We start from the raw sequence: 21,322 nt of genomic DNA on the forward strand, positions 1-21,322 counted from the left end.
ATTGTGAGGCTTCCAAGACTTAAGTAACTTAGAAAGCGTAGGTTCAGATCCAGGTGACACAGGCAGTCTATTTCAAAGTCTAAGTTGCATGGAGGGCGTGGATTTGGCTGGTGTCCAATGCTCAGGTGATCTGTTAGGAGTAAGTTTCTAAGACTTGATAGACTCAAAAGTGGTTGGAGTGTAGGGTTCATATAGGGGAATTGCCATAACAGAAAATATGACTAGAGACTGGCAATACCAATATCTCTACTGTACCTTATGTAGGTTCTCTGAGATTTACTTATATCAGGACTTGAAAAACTAAGTTATTTCTGTATTATTAATAGATAATCTGAGATTACTTTAGAAATAAAGAATTTATTATTGAGTCAATTAGCTTGTATGATGCAGAGATAAGATTTTATCAGAGGTCCTATGACTTTCTAATTTAGTGATTTAGTGTTGTTGGTTTGTCTGTGTGTGTGTGTGTGTGTGTCCTCAGGGCTCAGTCGGGATGAGGGATGTTCTGGCTGTGTGGGAGGTAATAAATTATAGAGTAAAAATATAGAGCCAGAGTCAGTGGTACCCTGGTAAACAGAGCTGGCATAGAATTCAGTGACAGCAACATCTCCAAGTGCTGCTACAGTATCAGATAACAAGCATTCTGGAGTCCAAATATACAAGTTACTACAGGAAATATCAAGGCGTGAAGTGGAAAAGCAAGAAGCCAGTGAGAAACCAAGAGAATAGATCCTGGAAGTCCAAATAAGGTGAAGAGGTTAGAAAGAGGCAAAGTCTTAAAAAAAAAAAAAAAAAAAAAAAAAAAAAAAAAAGAAAAAGAAAAGGAAAAATGTGAGAAGCCATACAAGGAGTATATTAGTCAGGGTTTTCCAGAAAAAGAGAACCAGGAGAAACAGAGATAGAGATAGAGATAGAGATAGAGATAGAGATAGAGATAGAGATAGAGATAGAGATAGAGATAGAAATGAAAGCAAGAGAAGGAGAAGAATTGGCTTACTTGATGGTGGTGGCTGGGTTGGCAAGTCCCAAACCCACAGGACAGGGCAGGTTAGCAGGCTCATGCTGTTGTCTTGAGGCAGAATTTCTTTTTCTCTGGTAAACCCATTGCTCTGTTAAATGTGTTTTCTATTTGTGGGGAGCCAATATAGGGTTAAGCCTCGGTCTGACCTGTTGGCAAAGTCACAAACAAGTCCCAGCTTAGAGGGCACAGTCCTCTTAGCATAACTAGGCTTGACCTTATAACGCTCCCTAGATCTTACCTGGGAAGCTAATGGGCTGAGGGAAGTGCAGCAAGAACAAAAACAAGTGAAACTCACAAGAACAGTGTAACTATGGAAACCACTACCTTGTTTACCTCTGACTATAAAATAAAGGCTCAGTTTGCCTCAGGATCTTTCTCTGTGGCCTCAGCCAGGCACAGGAAGATCCACGGAGACTAAAGAGAGCTAGAGAGTTCTGAACGCTGTTTCCGTGTAAAACATTCTTTGCTGACTCCGTCCAGACCTTTGGGAACCCCTGGACCGCTGGGGCTGGACCCCGGCATCTATTGATTTCAGGGAGGGAGGGAGGGAGAGAGAGAGAGAGAGAGAAGCATCAATGATGAGAGAGAATCATTGATTGTCTGCCTCCTACATGCTGCCTACTGGGGACTGAGCTGGTAATCCAGGCATGTGCCCTGACTGGGAATTGAACTCTGATCTTCTGGTTAATAGGTTGACCCTCAACCACAAAGCCACACTGGCCAGGCTGTTATTGTTGTTAATGCCTGCAACTGATTGGATAAGGCCTAGCCAAATTATTGAGGATAATTGCCTTTACTTATTGTAGATGTCACCACAGCTACAAAATAGTGCTTGATTAAATGACTGGTTACTAGGCCCTAGCCAAGTCCACACACAAAATTAACCATTGCACAAAGGAAGATAAAAGTAGGAGCACTGGGAACCAGAGTCAAGGCAGACTAGATAGAGTGTCATAAATGCAAATGGGCAATTAGAACCCAGAAACACAGAAGAATTGAAGGCATATGTCAGATGACTAAGCAAAAGCCATAAATGTTAGTAATCTCCTAATTTTCAAATTGTAATGTAAGCTTGATCTTTCTTCAAAACATTAGTAATGACACAACCGCAACAATAATAACAGAATACCCTGAAGTGGAAGCTTGAAGACCTGGTGAAATCTCACTTCTGAGATACCACTAACCAAGGTGATCTTGGGCAAGTGACCAAGTGCCCCTGGGATCCTCTAATCTTACCTGTAAAGTTCACAAGCAAAGTGTTCAGACTGACCTGACTACATATGAAATCACTTGGAGGAATATTAAAAAAACTAGAGGCTCAGTGCACGACGAATTCATGCACAGGTGGGGTCCAGCCAGCCAGCCCTGACTGGGTCCGATGTGGGGGGAGGGGCCACAGGTGGTTGGCCGGCTGCCCCGCTCCCTGGTTGAATTCCCGGTTGGTTGAATTCCCAGTTGAGAGGACAATTTGCATATTAGCTGTTTATTATACAGGATACTGCTGCCTTACGCAAAATTCCAGAAAATTCCAATTCAGTTGCAGTGGAGGTTGGACTTCAGAACTTAAAAAAGTTATTTAATGTATTTAAAAAAAAAGAAAAAAGGAACTACTTTGGGTGCTTCCAAATTTACCCAGTGTAGAGAACCACTAGCCAAAGGTGTTCAAATACGTTTTTATTTGTGATTTTTATATGGAGGAATCTTTTTTTTTTAAGTGCCCTAACGGGGAATCAAACCAGTGACCTTTTGGTTCCTGGGTCAACACTCAGATTTGTGATTTTTAAGTCCTGATAGTCCATTGTGTGCAAGGAAAGAAGTTTGCAAGACCCTGAATTAGATTATATTTATAAAATCTTCTAACTTTAAGAGGAATTCCTTCTGCTGCGGTAACTCATGCAGATGCTTCCACTGGTTAGGCCTGTAGGTGCAGTGAGTGGAGGAATTCTGGACCGAGGAAGTGAAGGGGGAAAGAATAGCACAAACCCTCACAGTCATAAAAGGAAACATGGCTCTAGGCTGCAGATTTTTCCCTAAGGGAGAAATCACAGAAAAAACTCCAGTTACAGGTAAAGGAATTTAGACATGATTTTTAGAAATATCCTTAAGATTTGTACATCACTGTATATTAGGGTAGAGTCTTAATTTTTTCACTCCTTTTAGAGTCAGAATAGTTTAGAATAGTGTTTTCCAAAGAATGTACTGAAGCCTACAGTACTTCTCTAATCTTCACTTTAAAAAAGGGTTCTCAAGCTCTCTTTGACCAAGGAGTGTGGCATAGGACTAATGTTCCTTGGAATCACACTTTCAGAATTGCTGCCTTCGGGTCAAACTGTAAGAACTTAACACCCGCCCTGTACTAGAACTCTCTTTCGCTGTGCTGCTAGTAATTTAGCTTCTTTCAGCATAAGTGCATGTATCTATAGAAATAATAAAGTAGTTTGTTTAACTCGTTAGTGAAAATGGACTTGGATCTGGGGAGTTAAAAGACTTGCATTCCAGTTCCCCTCAGGCATCCAGTAAATATTTGATTTGGGATATATAAGCTACATAATTTAAACAATCAGAGCCTTACTTTATTTATCTAAAAAAATAAGGATAATAAGTTTGTAAGGGACATGAGATAATGTGCATAAAACATGCCAAATTGGGACCATTGTAAAATGCAAGACATAAATTAAGTACTCTACATAGGTGTAGCAGAGTTGGAATTCCTACCATGGTTAGAGCACATTTTTAATGTTAGTTTTCAACCATGGCATAAAATTTATGTCAGTATTGAAGCTCCCTGGAATTTCTGTAAGGAGGCCTTTTGTTTTGTGTTTTTAGTACAAAACAAAAAGAGAATGCACAGTTATCTGAAATGTACCGGAAATAAACTTCCTTATCTCAACACTATTGTTATCACAACTTTTTTCTTCTCTCTTGATTGTCCAATCACTAACAGGCTGTGATCTTCCCAAGCAGTTAAAAGTCAGTCACTCATAGCTCATACAGCTCTCTTTGCCAGACTAGAAAAAGGGAGGACTAATCTGTTTCTGCTAAAACAGGTTTACACAGCTAAAAATCTGGATTCTCTGCTGACTTTATCAATGGAAGAAACTGTTAAGAAGAGCACTGTTAAGAAATATAAAATAATTTGTATTGTAAGTACTATTTGTTTCTTACTTTTATTTTACTTTATTGTAGCTTTGTGTCAAACGTTAAATGTATACTCCCTATTTATTTGTTTGTGTTACTATTTAAATGTGAAGTTTTAAGTAATTATGTTCAGTTTTAAGAGAGCTCTAAGGCAGTTAATATTTTTAATCATATTTAACAAGTAAAAAATTTGAGCAACAACAAATGAATATTTGATCAACCTAAAAAGGGGGGATCTGTGGCAGAACAATTTCCAATGTTTCTTTTAGCATGAATACAGTACAATTACTTCCCAAGTTGCATTTTTATTGCATGAATATTTTAAGACCAGAAAGTGAGAAGTTAAAATTACTGTATCTTACATTCTTTGTTGAAAAAAGGAAAAGAAAAAGCTTTTCTTGATTTTATTACACTCTCTTTCCTTTTTTCCATCAAACTTTCAGGAAAAGGGGAGTTCTGTCTATTGCCTTGGTTTTCTCATGGCTCAACCATTCCCTGTTCTCTAGTTTTGCTTTTTCTGTACTGAAGTTACCCCTCCAAAGTCACTCCTCCTCTGTCCTGCTCTTTAGCCTTTATAACAACAGTACATAGATGTTGCTGAGTGTTTTCTTTTGTTTTAAATATATATTTTTATTGATGAGAGAGAATCATTGATCCTCTGCCTCCTTCGAGCCCCCTACTGGGGATGGAGCCTGCAACCCGGGCATGTGCCCTTGACCGAAATCGAACCTGCGACCCTTCAGCCAGCAGGCCAAAGCTCTATCCTTTGAACCAAACCAGCTAGGGCTGAGTGTTAATTCTTATTTCAAGTTATTCTTTCCTTTTGTTTCCATGGTGGCATTAAAATTCCCATTTTATTGACTTTTCTTCTTATCTTGATTGAACTCTTCTCAATGTAAACAGTCAAATCCTACCTAAAGATGTTTAGACAATTTTATCTTCTTTCATCCTTTTAAGAGTTGCTCTGCTCTCTCCCTGAGTTTCTGTCACACAATTTCAACTGCCTGCTGGCTGGGTCCTCATTCCTCAGCCAAAACCAGCTGCATAATTTTCCCACATCTACCCAGCTGCTGTTTTCCCCTAAGTTCCTTACTTTAGTTAATAACACCACCATTCTCCGTCACTCAAGCATTGTCGCTAGGGATAAGTAAAACAATGCGTGTAAGCTTTGAACCCAGGGATTATAATGAAGTTAATCCTCAAAATACTTTATTCATTATCCTTCTGGGAACTTCGGAGCAACTCTTTTTAGCTCTTATATTTATCATATCTTATACATTCAGGAAATTATAAACTCCTTGGGAACAAAACTTACGCATCATTTACACCCCTTTGTATCCTTCTAGTGGTTTACTAGTACATATAATAAAAGCTTAATACTTCATAATTACAGTTTCAAATGTACCCTAATGTTTCCAAATTTCAACGTGTTTCATGAAAAGTTTTTTAGGGTATCTACTGTTTCCAGCACTCTTTATTCAGCCAAGGTAAAGCCAAATGTTGGATTCTCAGTAATTTTTGGAATCCCTGCTCCACTTTGTAGATAGCACAAGATGTTTAAGATACACACATACTTCAATATCAAGAAGCTTACTCAGAATTACATAATTAGAGTAAATAATTACATGAGATTAAAAATGAACCTCCTTACTCTCGAGGAGCTTACAGAGCAATGCAGAGAGCAAGCTATAAATATACAGAGCAAGTGCAGAGTCAGTTAGGTGTTGTTCATACCAGCTAGTTTGAATTGCCAGCGACTACAGACAAGAGGTACACGGAAATATGTTACTTGTAAATCTATGATGGATGAGGTTTACCATAGGAAAGTTTCCCAGTGTTTTGCTTCTTTGTAGTATTCCTCGTCTCAGTCACTGGTGGCTTTGAGCATCATAACAAGGGACTAAATGCTAATTTTATATATATATATATATATATATATATATATATATATATATCAGAGAGGAAGAGAGAGAGATAGAAACATCAATGATGAGAGAGAATCATGGATCAGCTGCCTCCTGCACACTCCTCACTGGGGATTGAGCACGCAACCCAGACATGTGCCCTTGACCAAAATCAAACCTGGGACCCTTCAGTCCCCAGGCTGATGCTCTATCCACAGAGTCCAATCAGTTAGGGTGCTAATGTTATTTAATGACTGTTTCTGTTCGATCCTCTGCACTGATAGAAAACCAGCTATAAGGTTACTGACCCTTGGATGAACTTGGAGACTTCATATGAGAATTGTTTTCATAATATTTTAATGTATTTTCCTAATTGTTGAATTCACTTCTATTGTAAATGTTAGATATATTAATTTTTCAGTTGATTTTCAGAATTCAAACCAAAAATAAAAATCCAATAGTTTATGTAGGTCTTCACTAGCTAAGCAAATTTTGATGTGTGTTGTTGTTTTTTTCATAAAAATGATTTTTTAAAAAGTGTATTGTTTTGTAAAAGAATTTCTTATGTGATCTGTGCATCTGTTGTATTCAAAGTCTTTATGGTGATACTAGAGGCCTGGTGCACGAAATTCTTGCACTGGGGGGGGGTGAGTGGGGGAAGGAGAGGGAAAGAGGCTCCCACCACCATTGCTGTGCTTGCCAGCCATGAGCCAAGCTCTTCCTGTGTTGAGCATCTGCCCCCTTGTGGTCAGTGCACCTAATAGCAATTGGTCGTTCTGCCATTTGGCCGATTTGCATATTAGCCTTTTATTATATAGGATACATTATTCAGGCTCTATCATCCAGCATGCTAACCATTAAACTTAGTGGATGGGGAAAGAGAAGAGTGGGAATTATATAATTATCTTTAATTATATAACAGTTTAACTCTAGTCATAACATAAAGTCCACCACATTGAAGAACTTTGTCAGCAGTAGTGATAATGAATGTTATACACAATCTTTGGTCACACATCTTCCAAGTTACCCTAAATCATTTTTGCTTGAGCTGAAGAGCAAAGCAGATTATATGCCAGCTAATTATTTGGACACTGTATTTTTACATGTGTTTAATATTCTCATTGTCCTCTGATGGACAGAGTGGGGGGAAAGACCTGCACATAGGAATGAGGTAGTTAACAATTTCACAGTTTTGGAAGGTTTTTAGGTAAATGGTCTTCAAGTAGTTATCCAGTTAAGAAAGAAAAATGGGCAAAGGTAAATGGCTCCTTTGGTTTCGTGCGTTTCACTCAATTTGGGATGAAGCCAACTAGGACTAATGTACTTACATTTAAAGATCTGTAATAAATGGCATTTTTAAGTTCTTCCCAAACCTTTCTTATTATCAGGCCTTAAATAAAATTATGTCAGGGTTGGATCTGGTATCATGCATAACCAGAACACTGTGTGCCCTTAAAATTCACTGAGGGAGGCGGTTGTCTGGACCTTTGCATATATATTTTTTAATTGTAAAGGTCACTTTTCATTTTTCTGTAATAGGTTCTTCTCGCTTTGCTGGTGATTGTGACACTTGGATTAGGCCTGAAGCTTGGGCTCAGACAACTAGACGAGCAAGGTACAGCCCTCAGCATTACTTCCTCTTTCTCCTCACCTTCACTTGTTAAAACGTGTACCCTCTTCCCCTGGGTCTCCTCTCTGCTACAGGTAGCACTTTCCTAGCTTCTCCTTATTCCCCACTCCCACCCCTGTGTTTAGCTTATTCCCTGTCATTGCTGGACTTGACACTTTGCCCTCATCCCTCTGCCTCTTTGAGAGTCATATCATTCCTGTGTTTTATCTTGACGTTTCCTTACCTTCATAGAGGACTTTGATATTAATATCTAATAATCTCTGTTGTGCTTTTCCCAGCACCTTCTACCACCTTTCCTGAATCTTGATGTCACATGAGAATTGCTCCACCCCTGAAATCTCATGATTTTTTTGGTTAGGCAGTGCCACATTCCTGAAATAAAAGCTTCACAATATTTTTTCTTAAGAAGCAAAGAAAAAGTAGGAGGTACATTTCCAAAAATATCAAAACACCTCACATCTCTTGCCATATCTCATTAGTATGAACAGAAATAAGTGATTTACAAGTGACTGTATAAAAAGTGCTTTCCACAATCTTGTTGTGTATTGTTTTGGTACTTTTACTAAGGGGAAATACAAAGTTAAATGTTAGATAATTTATCTTGCTTTTAATTTGATTGATTAACTTCTATTTTGACTCCAGTGGGGAAAGTTTTATCACTTCTTCATGAGGGAGACTCTTGGTGAGGTTAGATGACAATTTTCCAGTTGTGTTTTCACTTAAGAATTAACAAACACTTAGTAGCATGGTAACATGGCAACACATGGAACTGAAGAGGTGGACATTACCTGCAAAATTACTGTCTTTTCTTGGTCTCTTGGCTATTTTGTTTCTGTACTACAGTGCCAGTCTTAGATCTAACAAACACTGGCAGGCCATTTCAGCAGTATTATTCTGATGTTAGTGCACAAAGGTGGGCATCATTTCTTGGTTATTTTACGCCACAAAGTGCAATCTAATGGCAAGAGGTATATATATACTAATCTCTGAACAAAATCTCCAGCTCTTTGACTCTCTTCCTCCTTTTAGGACACCTACTGTCCAGCTTCCCAGAGTCATTGTTTCATATTCATTTCCTCTTACCTCAGTCTATCAGCCCTTATGTGGCATCCCTCCCTTCCCCCTCCCACTCAGGGCATTGGTATGTAACTCAAGCTCCTTTTGGTTAGCGTCCCTCACATGCTCAGCTCTCATTCTTGCACCACTCTCTCTCCTAATCCTCAACCCTGGACAATTTTCACCATTTTATGCTCCAATTAACACACTTTTTATGGGCAATATATTTTTCTAGTGTGAGGTTTTTTAAAAAATATATATTTTATTGATTTCAGACAGGAAGGGAGAGGGAGAGAGAGAGAGAAACATCAATGATGAGAGAGAATCATTGATAGGTTGCCTCTTGCATGCCCCTTACTGAGGATCTAGCAACCTGGGCATGTGCCCTTGACTGGAATTGAGCCCAGGACTCTTCAGGCCGCAGGCTGAAACTCTATCCACTGAGCCAAACCAGCTAGGGCTAGTGTGAATTTTTAAAGTAGTTTTTCTAGTTTGAGTTTGTTCATACTTTTTACTTGTTCTTTAACGATTGAGCACTGACTATGTGCTAGGTACTATTCTAATTAAGGTAATGCTAATACAGTGGTAAAGAAAACAATAATTCTTCAGAGAGTTTACATTCTAGCATGGAAGACGATAAAATATAAATACGCAAAAATATGTAATATGATTAGGGAAAGTGCTAAGGAATAAAAAAAAGCTTTAAAGGGGAATATGAGTTATTTTTGAGTCAGGCTGGGGTGGGGCATGTGTGTGAAATAACTTTTAAGCAAAGAGCTAAAGGAGAACCAAGATACTTTGTAAAAGAACATTCCAGGCAAGAGAAAATAAGTGCAAAGACAAAGCAGTAGCTTGCCTGGCAAGTACATTTCAAGAATGACAAGGAGAACGTTGAGCTAGAACTAAGAGGACTAGAGGAAGTGTAGGCATAAATGAGATCAACCAAAGAGGAGCCAGGTCAAACAGGGTTTGGAAGGTCAAAGTATGGTCTTCAGCTTTCATTCTGAGTGTAATGGCTAGTGATTGGAGGTTCTGAGCAGAGAATGACATGATGTGGCTTGCTTTTCAACATGATTACTTAGGCTGTTATATCATTTGTAAGTGGCAGAGTGAAACCATGAGAAGTAGAGACCTATTAGGAAATAACTGCAATAATACAGACAAGCTTTATGTCTTGGACTAGGATAGTAGTAGCATTGTAACTGGTGAGATATAGTTGGATTTTGAATATCTTTTTTTTTTAAATTGTTGACACTATTAAAGATGTTCCCCATTTTCTCCCTCTTTGCCTACCTCTACCCAGCCTCCACCCCATCCTCCCCTGGCCTTCACCACAGGGAAGGGCTGGATAAAAGAGTCCAAGAGTCTGAGTCCAAGGACTGGATAAAAGAAGGTGAAGAGATTAGCCAAAGAATATATATGCATCTCTTTGGCTAATCTCTTCACCTTCTTTTATCCAGCCCTTCCCTCCCCCTCCCCCTCTGACATCTGCCAATCTGTTCCATGTATCCATGCCTCTGGTTTTATTTTGTTTGGCAGTTTATTTTGCTCATTACATTTCACATACAAGTGATATCATACAGTATTTGTCTTTCTCTGACTGCCTTATTTTGCTTAGCATAATCATCTCCAGGTTCATCTGTGCTGTTACAAAGCTGCATAGTATCCCATTGTGTAAATGTACCACAGCTTTTTTATCCACTCATCTACCAATGGGAACTTGGGCTGTTTCTAGATCTTGGCTGTGTGGTAGATAGATTTTATTGACAGACTGGATATAGAATGAGAAAGAGAGGACTCAAGAATGAAGTTAAGATTTTTGTCGTGAACTTCTGAAAATATGGCATTTTCGTAATTAGTTGGGGAAAACTTTAGAATAAGTTGGTTTGGGGAGGATAATTAGGAGCTCAGTTTTGGATATGTTACATTTGAAGTACCTACTAGATGTCCAGGTAGGTAGTTGGATATATGAGGCTGGCTTTAGAAGGGAAGTCTTAGATGGACATACAGTGTGGTGATTATCAGCATCATATGTGTGATTTAAAACAATGTGATGGGGGGTACACGAAACTCAAAGGATTGAGGAGACAAGGGAGAAAAGGGAAGCACAGAGAACTAGGAAGAAAGTGGCCAAGAATGTGGGAGGAAAGGCACATAACTGTTGTATCCTGGAAGCCAAGTATGGAACACTTTTCAAAGGAGGAGAGTGAATGTAAAAATGTAAAGGCCTTTTATGTAAATGATACATAAACTTTTTTCTTACTTTTTTATTGAACATTTTTAAAGATTCATCTAAATTTCTATGTGTGGCCCTAACCTGTTTGGCTCAGTGGATAGAGCATCAACCTGTGGACTCAAGGGTCCCAGGTTTGATTCCCATCAAGGGTATGTACCTTGGTTGTGGGCACATCCCAGTAGGGAGTGTGCAGGAGGCAGCTGATCGATGTTTCTCTCTCATCGATGTTTCTAACTCTCTATCCCTCTCCCTTCCTCTCTGTAAAAAATAGATAAATAAATAAATACATTTCTATGTGTGCATCTATTCATATGTGTCTGTCTATTTACTATGTAGTCCTTTTAGACTTGTATCCAACATGCCATTTGACCTATGCCCCCTCCGAGTGCTGGAAATTCAGGTTGACTTTAATACCTTAATTCTACATAAATTCTGCAGGTTCTCTTAGACCTGTGTGAGGTTTTCTTTGTCATATACTCAGGAACTGAATTCCTTTTGCACTTTACCTTGGGTAAGTAATCCCAGAAGATTGCTTTCTAGCCTACCTTACCTTCACCACACATCCCGATCAGTCCTTGAAATTATCTAGCTCTCTCATTTTTGGCAGTGTAAAGTTGGATATAGAGTGCTAACTTTTATTTTGATTTTTATTTCTCTATCCTGCTGCTCTAATTAGTGTTGGTTTTTCTCTTGGTTTGTTTGGTGTATTATGATTGGTGTTTCCATAGCCTCTCCATTGTGCTAGATCTTGTATTTTTGGATCTTTCCCTCTGTTTTTTTTTTTTTTTTTTTTTTTTTTCCCTTTTACTGCCTCATTTTGCTAAAGAACATCCTTCATTAGCTTTCTATAATAGAATGTGTGCAACATATAACTTGAGTTTTGGATAATCTAAAGACATTTTCGTCATCCTAACCTAGTACTTGATAGTTTGGCTAGATATTGAATTCTAAGATGAATATAAATCCCCTCTGGAAATTTAAAGACATTACTTTCCTGTCTTCTAGCTTACAGTGTTGCTTTTAAGAAATTTGATACCATTCTGACTTGTGATCCTTTATGAATTTGCTCATTAACACTCTCTAGGAGTTTCCAAGATTTCTTTACTCCTGTTGAACCCTTGGTACGAGTTTTGCCCTGGGAAATTAGGTGGGTAATTTTTTTTTAATATATATATTTTATTGATGTTTTACAGAGAGGAAGGGAGAGGGATAGAGAGTTAGAAACATCGATGAGAGAGAAACATCAACCAGCTGCCTCTGCACACCCCCTACTAGGAATGTGCCCGCAACTAAGGTACATGCCCTTGATCAGAATCGAACCTGGAACCCTTCAGTCTGCAGGCCGATGCTTTATCCACTGAGCCAAACCGGTTAGGGCTTGGTGGGCAATTTTAAGGTAATAATTTATGCTTTTTGGTTCTGGGAAACTTTATAATATGATTCTTTTTTTTTTTTAAATTAAATCTTTATTGTTCAGGTTATTACAGTTATTCCTCTTTTTTCGCCCCCATAGCTCTCCTCCACCCAGTTCCCACACCACCCTCTGCCCTTACCCCTCCCACTGTCCTCATCCATAGGTGTATGATTTTTGTCCAGTCTCCTCCTGCACCCCCACATCCCTTTCCCCCCAAGTATTGTCAGTCCACTCCCTTTCCATGCCCCTGGTTCTGTAATATTCACCAGTTTACTCTGTTCATCAGATTTTTTATTCACTTGATTTTTAGATTCACTTGTTGATAGATATGTATTTGCTGTTCATAATTTTTATCTTTACCTTTTTATTCTTCCTCTTCTTAAAGAATACCTTTCAGCATTTCATATAATGCTGGTTTGGTGGTGATGAACTCCTTTAGCTTTTTCTTATCTCTGAAGCTCTTTAACTGACCTTCTATTCTGAATGATAGCTTTGCTGGATAAAGTAATCTTGGTTGTAGGTTCCTGCTATTCATCACTTTCAATATGTCTTGCCACTCCCTTCTGGCCTGCATAGTTTCTGTTGAGAAATCAGCTGACAGTCGTATGGGTACTCCCTTGTAGGCAATTGACTGTCTTTCTCTTGCTGCTTTTAAGATTCTCTCTTTGTCTTTTGCTCTTGGCATTTTAATTATGATGTGTCTTGGTGTGGTCCTCTTTGGATTCCTTTTGTTTGGGGTTCTCTGTGCTTCCTGGACTAAGTCTATTTCTTTCACCAGGTAGGGGAAGTTTTCTGTCATTATTTCTTCAAATAGGTTTTCAATATCTTGCTCTCTCTCTTCTTCTGGCACCCCTATAATTCGGATGTTGGTACGCTTGAAGTTGTCCCAGAGGCTCCTTACACTCTCTTCATATTTTGGATTCTTTTTTCTTTTTGTTTTTCCAGTTGGGTATTTTTTTTTTTTATTGCTTAAAGTATTACAAAGGGTATTACATATGTGTCCTTTCCCCGCCCCCCCCCCCCCCCCCCGCCCTTGACAATCCCCTGGCCTCCCCTACCCCCCAGTGTCTTATGTCCATTGGTTATGCTTATATACATGCATACAAGTCCTTCGGTTGATCTCTTACCCGCCCCCCCCCCCCCCCCGCCAGTTGGGTATTTTTTGTTTCTTCGTATTTCAAATCTTTGACTTGATTCTTGGGATCCTCTTGTCTGCTGATGGATCTCTCTATATTATTCTTTATTTTAGTCAGAGTATGCTTAATTTCTAGTTGGTCTTTTTTCATATCCTCCAGGGTCTCACTAAATTTATTGGCAGTTTCCAGAAAATTCTTGAAAAACCTTATAACCATGGTTTTGAACTCTATATCGAGTCATTTGCTTTCCTCCATTTCTGTCATTTGTGTCCTGTTTCTTTGTCTCCGCATTTTTTTATGCTTTGCTGTGTCGATAGAGTGGCTTTCTGTGCTAGGTGTCCTATAGGGCCCAGTGGCCCAGCCTCCCCAATTACCTGAGGTAGACACTCTTGGTGCACCCCTTTGTGGGCTTTGTGCACAGTCTTGTTGTAGTTAAGCCTTGATTGTTGTAGGTAACACTGGGAGAGATTGACCTCCTGGCCACTTGGCTGTGAGAATCAGCTGTGTCTACAGTGGGAGAACTTCTGTGCTGAAGACACCCTTCTGGGGCAAGACTTGCTTCAATGGGGCTTTGGTGCTCACTGAGTCTGCCCCCTGAGTGTGTCCCTTATGGATCTGAGGAGTTGTAATCTGGATGGTCCCACTCTGACCACTGGCTCTTGGATCTAAGGAGGTGCTAATTTAGCCTCTGCCTGAGGCTACCCAGCAGGAGCTACGAAGAGATCTGCAGATTCCCCTTCCTTTTTTGGGGTTTGGAGGTGCCCAGATGAGGCCCAGCTGTGAAGCAATGCAAGCTGCTGTGGGGCCTTGGGCCTTCTCTTGGAAGTTCTGGGTTTGTCTGGCCCAGCTGCAATTTGTTAGGTAGTTTTCAGATTACAAAGGGCCAGGGCATTCCTATGCAAAAGCCTCTGCTGCAGCCTGGGTGGGGCAGGGTCTCAGGGAATCAACAGGGCGGAGCAAGCAGCTATGGCTGATCCTCAGCCCTGCCCTAAGGGGCCCAGCGTCTCAGTGTCTCAGTGTCCTGGTAATTGCTGCAAGCACCTCTGAGAGAAAGCCACCCTCAAGTTCCGAGTTCTGCCCCCTGCCAGACAGTCCAGTTTCTCTCTGTATGAGTCCTGGGCCCCCAGAGACTTCCAGGAACTGAAGTTCAGAGCACTCGGGAGCTTGTGACTCCCTCCCGATTCAAAAAGATAGCCGCTTCCTCAGGTGCCAGCCCCTTTCCATGCACGCTCGAGACTCCGTACCTCTGCACTTTACTTCTGCAGCTCCTCTGAGTCTCAGTATGCTTTTCTCTTTCCTTCTAGTTGTAGAATTTCCACTCAGCCAACCTTCCTGTAGTTCTGGATGATGTCCGTTTTGTCTTTTCATTGTATTTTTGAAGTTGTGGGAGGCAGCAATTTCTGGTGTTTACCTATGCCGCCATCTTGGTTTCTCCCTATGATTCTTTAATAACATCATTTCCATACTCTTTGTTTTCACTTTTTGGCACTCCTTGTTTTTTGTTGTTTTTTTTTTAAATATATATTTTTTGTATTGATTTCAGAGAGGCAGGGAGAGGGAGAGAGATATAGAAACAACAATGATGAGAGAGAATCATCAATTGGCTGCCTCCTGCACACCCCCTACTGGGGATGTGCCTGCAATCAAGGTACATGCCCTTGACTGGAATTGAACCTGGGACCCTTTAGTCTGCAGGCTGATGCTCTATCCACTGAGCCAAACCAGTCAGGGAGGCATGGAATCTTTTTAGGAAACATAATTCTGCCTACCACACTTTTCTATTGGATTTTTTAAAAATCTCTGCCCTTACATTTTTATTCCCAAGAGCAGCTTGAATGTTATCTCTCTTTTAAAAATTGTAGCTTTCTTTCTTATTTCATGGATGTAATATTTTCTTTTCTGAGGATCTCAATATTAGCTGTGCATGTGTATGTATATGTGTGTGTTGTTGCCTTTTCAACCAAACCTTTCTTTTTTATTCTTGTTTGTTTTGATCTTTGTCTTTTTTGTTTGTTTGTTTTTGTGTTGTTTTGACGCAAAAAGCTTTATTGTTTCATTTGGTCCAATGCATGGGAGAGGCCTTAGGGTGGTTAAAGGAATGGCTAGTGTTTCAGGGAGAGGCTCAGGTAAAAGCTGGACCCCAGGGGGATGCAGAGGGGCCCCTCAGAGGCCTCTGGACTCCAAAGGCTCCTAGTGGTGCTTAAGGGTGAGCCTTTCGAAGGATACTCACCCAGCCCAGCCTGGGGGCGGCAGCCTGCAGAGGTGAGTCAGGTGTTACCCATCTTCTTGATGAATTTCACCTCCTCACCCCAGAAGTGGTTCTGCAGGAAGCGCCAGAGCTGAGGGTCTGCGCAGGCGAAACCCAGGGCCGGCAGCTCCACAAGGGCTGGTTCAGGTTCCTCTTCAAGGCCAGGGCAGCTTCCATGGCGCCCTGAGTTTTGCCCACTCCTCTTGGGGAGGCTTCAGCTTGTCCTGGAAGAGGATGAGGCCTCTGTGCTGGTTTTGCATCTTTAACAGACGCTCAGCGCCCTCGGCTTCTTCTCCACCAATGCGCTGAAGAAGCAGCCCACGCCCTAAGAGCCACATTGTTGGTGGGAATAGAAGCCCAGAGAGAGGTAGGTGTGGGAGGCCCGCAGAGGCAGGCTGGCCAGGCGGTTGACTGCAGCCTCCGCCTCAATGGACTAATTCTGACGAATTAGGGAGCTGCTGGTTGTTGGGCAATAAGGAGTTAAGGTAGAAAAAGAAAACCCAGTTTGTTGGCTGGTCCCGGAGGTGGTTCTGAAGGTGGTGACTGGATAAGACGCAGGAGAGTGGCCGGAGGCTGGGAGAAGGGGCGTCCCTGGGTCTGTTCCGTCCAAACACTGTTGAAGCAAGAGACAGATCTGGGACGGCCGAGGGCACTGCGTGGTCTTTGTCTTTTATGGTGGGTGTTATTCTCCTATGCTCAAATGTCTGGTAACTGTCTGTTTGGCATTGAAGAATAGGACTTGTTCATCTTTTCCCATCATAGCCATCCTCTATGTCTACTGTCTCTATTCCTCCTAAATTCCTCCAGATTATGATCCTTCTATTCTGTAGTGGGAGGTAGGATGGATGTAGTTACTGTCCATAACCACACTTTCAATCAATTCCACTGTGTTTTAGCTTCTGCTTGTCCCTTCTACCCTTATCAAAAGGTACCAGGTGTCTCTGAGTTTGGAACCTCAATGGGGTACTGGGGAAAAATTATTCATTACTTATCACTGAACTGACAGATCATAGAAGAAAAACTATCTATCTGTCTGTCTGTCCTAGTCTGTGCGAGGTACTTCTGTGTGTTTCCACCATCTAGCTATGAGAGAGTGAATAACTTCCAAGCATTGGTCTCCTTGTTTTCTCCACTCTACAGGTAGCTGCAGGAAGAAATGCTTTGATTCTTCATACAGAGCTCTGGATGGCTGCCGGTGCGATGTGGGATGTAAAGACCGAGGCGACTGCTGCTGGGATTTTGCAGACACCTGTGTGGAATCAAGTATGAATTCCCAGCGTACATTTATTATCATGTTGGTTGTGCTATCATTAGCACGTCCAAATGTTCGACTATTGTGTGTTAGTTTGCTAGGACTCCCATAACAAAGTGCCAGGAACCGGGTGGATTAAACAACAGAAATTCATTTTCTCAGAGCTCTGGAGGCTAGAAGTCCAAGGTCTAGGTGTTGACAGGGTTGGTTCCTTTTGGAGGTTGAGTGGGAGAACCCATTCCATAACCCTGTTCTAGCTTCTGAGAGTTGCTGGCAATCTTTGGAAGCCTTAGGCTGGGACAGGAAAATTCAAAACTCTGCCTTTATCTTCACATGGCATTTTCCTTGAATTTTCTCAGTCCCCCTCTGTGTGTTTCTGTGTCCTAATTTCTCCTTTTCCTGGGAATATCAGTCATACTAGATTAGAGCCCATCCTAATGATCCTTTGATTATCTGCAAAAATCCTTTTTTAAGTAAGATCACATTCATAGTCATGGGGGTTGGAACTTTCATTTTTTGGGGAGATGGACACAATTCAACCCATAACACCTTGTATACAAGGTCTATTGTTGTCCTTTCCCCTTTTACAGGGATACAGAGTCCACACTTTAGTTAATGGAGGTTGAGGAATAGCCATTGTCAGCAGATGACATGCTATATAATTACATAACTTTCAGTGGAGTTTTGCTGTGACTTAAAGTTTGTTATCTTGTTTAGTTTCATTTGTAGTCATTCTCAAATCTCAGGGTGCATCAGAGTTACTAGGAAAGTTGGGTTCCTTGGCAATGCTGATGCCAGAGTTCCTTCCATAGAACACAACTTGAGAAACGCTGTTCTCAAGGTGGAAGAAGAAGTCTGCACTGTTTAATTTTATAAGAAATCAGGGAAGGTGGGGAGTGGGGGTCTAGTGGTTCAAGGAGAGGGAAGATTAGAACAGTGGAACTCCTTCTATTATGCCTTCTGAAAAGGCCAAGAGGGGGAGGAATAACTTAGCATAGGTAAGATTTGTATTCCCTTCACTTAATCTCCAAAAATCATTTCTTTCTAAATAATGGGGAATGGAGAACGCAATGCTTAAGGAAGCACACAGCACTCACCTATTCAACACATTTTTCTAAGCACAGGCCTGTCGTTGATTTTAGTCACTGTTTCCTAGCAGGTGTCACTAGGAAGCAACTTCAGTCCAGCCTTGTTGTTTTTAGCACTGGGATTTATTTAAACTATATCTCATACGTAAGTGCTTAGTCTGGGAGAGCACCAGCAGCACAGTGGAAAGCTGGTCTACTATTTCTGTCACTCTCAGCTGGGAGGTTCCCTGACTTGCCTATCTATATTATAAAAGGCCTGTGGCTCTAATGCTGAAATGACCAAAGACCAGTGTGGGTGGGTGGGGCTGAGAGAGGGGCGGGGCAGCCGGCAGGAGGGGGAGTGGACTGTGAGATTTCATGTGCTGGGCTTCTAGTGTTCTTATGGATTTGACTGTGTTCCTGTTACTTCTGTTAAGAGTTTCTCCAAACTCAGAGATGTATCTGCAAATGGAGCAGAGCTGCAGCTTATAAAGCTTGAGTTCTATCTGCCAACCATACCAAATGAAGAAACGTGGTGGATTGCCCCTCATATGTATTATGTAATTTCCTCTTTTTTTAAAAAAAAAAAAATTGATTTCAGAGAAGAAAGAGAGGGAAAGAGAGATAGAAACATTAATGATGGGAGAAAATCATTGATCAGCTGCCTCCTGTACACCCTCCACTGGGTTTTGAGCCTGCAACCCAGGCATGTGCCCTGACCGGGAATCGAACCATGACCTCCTGGTTCATAGGTCGATGCTCAACCACTGAGCCATGCCAGCCAGGGTTATTATGTATTTTCATTGATGAATGCTGATAAACCAAGAATTTGACTGTGCAGTAATACAGGGAAAAAAGCAGGGAATTTATAATTTTGGTATTGAGTACTTACAATAAGTTAAATGCTCAGAACCAAATTGTGTAATTTTACAGCTCGAATATGGACGTGCAATAAATTTCGTTGTGGGGAGAGCAGACTGGAATCCAGCCTTTGCTCTTGCTCAGATGACTGTTTGCAGAGGAAGGACTGCTGTGCTGACTACAAGAGTGTTTGCCAAGGTGAGCAGAGTTTGCTGACCCATTTTCCTCTGTGAGATTAGTGACCCTAGAGCTGGCCTAGGCTACAGAAATTGAAACAAGTCAGAGAAGTACTCCATATAGAAAAGAAGACAAAATGTGTCCACTGTGGGAAAAAATGTTTTTTGTGCACTACATAGCATAGACATTATAGGAAAGAAGAGAAAGCTTCCAGTATTATATTTGTCTGTAAGGCAAGGTCTTTTTCAGTCCAATGACTAAGCTAGACATATGTGTGGTTTGAGACATTATATGGCAGATCCTATGGATCAGACATCATGAAAGAGGTGACTTGACCCAATTATCAGTTTGTTAAACCAGTTATTATTATTTTTTTAAATACATTGTTATTGATTTCAGAGAGGAAGGGAGAGGAAGATAGAGATAGAAACATCAATGACGAGAGAGAATCATTGATTGGCTGCCTCCTGCACACACCCTACTGGGGTTTGAGCCCACAATCCAGGCATGTGCCCTTGACTGGAATCAAACCTGGGACCCTCCAGTCCACAGGCCAACGGTCTATCCACTGAGCCAACCAGGTAGAGTAAACCAGTTATTATTGAAACAACTGTGTCCTGAGTTGTTAAATTATTTCGGACTCATAGGAATTAACTGAAGCCAAGATTATTCAACTTGGCTTCAGTTGACTCCAGGTTATTCAACTCCTGATTTCACCTGCTTGCCACTCTATAACTAATTTCAATTTTTTTCCTTAAATCACCAATCCCTTTGAAAATTGATGGGATTTACAAAAATGCCCATATAAACATAGAAAGAAATTGCTTCAAGCCATAAACCCCTTTTTCATAACACCATACTGAACTGGGTTAATTTATACTTTGATATTTTTAGACAAAAATGAGATAATTTGAAGTCTGATTTTTTTAAATAGGAGGAAAATTTTGAAGTAGAAACATTAACTACATAATACCCTAATAGAATATAGATTTTTGTACTAATAGTTTTTACATAAAATATAATTGAAAATCAGCTAAAAAGGGCAATCAGAAAGGAAAATATAAACCTGAAATGGGAACTCTGTTTTTAAATAATTGTTTGATATTTTGATATAGTGTTTGATGTAGTGGATATTGTGTCATTAAAACTTTCTCTAAATTTGCAAAGGCAGGTATAGTTTCTAGTATACTTATTTCTCTAATAAGTTCACTGACCATATTGTCTGTCACCTCTGTATTCTCCTGTCTTCAAACCCAGTTTTGTAACTCTTAAGTATTATCTTAAGATTAATCCTCAGATCATGTGGAAAATTTCTCCACTGAGTTCATTGCATATATACAATTTCACAGAAACAAAAGTGATTGTTAGAAGCAGTGTTAAAGTTTATCATTACCAATAATTGAGAAGTGTTGAAATTTACCATTACTACCAGTTAATCATTTTAGTTTATTTTTTAAACAAAAGTAAATGTTTTCTCACTCTAAGAATGAACAGATTATATTTAAAGATGTTAAGTTAACCTTGACAAAATTATACCTTCAGAAAATTATTTAAGGGAATTTTAATAATTTTTGTGCATGAAACTAGCTGGTCACTTTTTATGTTTAAAATTTTAAAGAACTTTATGATAAATGTCTAACATACAAAGGAGAGAATGGTATGATGCTTTCCCATATGTTAATCACTTAGCTTCAGCAATGATCCACTCCTGGCCAATCTTGTCTCAATGACACAGTATAATTTGAAAAAAGATAAAAACATGAATCTCATGAGAAAAAGTGAACATGTCAAAGATTTATTAAAGCATTAATGAGATAACCAACTAGGATGTTATGCTGGCTCAAAAAGAGACTAAGTATATGTGAGACTGAAAGAATGTTGGAATAAAATGAGTAAAACTATAACTTTTGATGGAACAGAAATGATTTGCATTTCTACAGAATAATTAAAAAAGAAATTTTGTTAATCCTCCCCTGAGGATTTTTCCATTTATTTTTAGGGAGAGTGGAAGAGAGAGGGAAAGACAGAAAGAAACATCAATGTGAGAGAAATACATTGACTGGTTGCCTCTTGTATGAGCCCCGGACCAGGGCCTGGGCTGGGGAGGAGCCTGTAACCAAGGTAGATGCCCTTGATGGGAATTGAACCTGGGACCCTTTGGTCCACAGGCCAACACTATCCA

The 21,322-nt window shown here is 40.2% G+C and overlaps 1 protein-coding gene across 1 annotated transcript in view; it reads left to right on the forward strand.

The window, feature by feature from the left end:
* The first annotated feature begins 3,026 nt into the window (after positions 1-3,026).
* The window catches only part of ENPP3 (ectonucleotide pyrophosphatase/phosphodiesterase 3), an 85,546-nt gene continuing 67,250 nt past the window's right edge, over positions 3,027-21,322 (forward strand). The window contains exons 1-5 of the mRNA XM_036317281.1: positions 3,027-3,087; positions 3,986-4,164; positions 7,603-7,678; positions 16,924-17,046; positions 19,036-19,161. Of these exons, the coding sequence (XP_036173174.1) occupies positions 3,027-3,087; positions 3,986-4,164; positions 7,603-7,678; positions 16,924-17,046; positions 19,036-19,161 (565 nt within the window). The remainder of the gene's footprint in view (positions 3,088-3,985; positions 4,165-7,602; positions 7,679-16,923; positions 17,047-19,035; positions 19,162-21,322) is intronic.

The sequence above is a fragment of the Myotis myotis genome, unplaced genomic scaffold (assembly GCF_014108235.1).
Source record: "Myotis myotis isolate mMyoMyo1 unplaced genomic scaffold, mMyoMyo1.p scaffold_m19_p_7, whole genome shotgun sequence".
NCBI classification, from domain to species: domain Eukaryota; kingdom Metazoa; phylum Chordata; class Mammalia; order Chiroptera; family Vespertilionidae; genus Myotis; species Myotis myotis.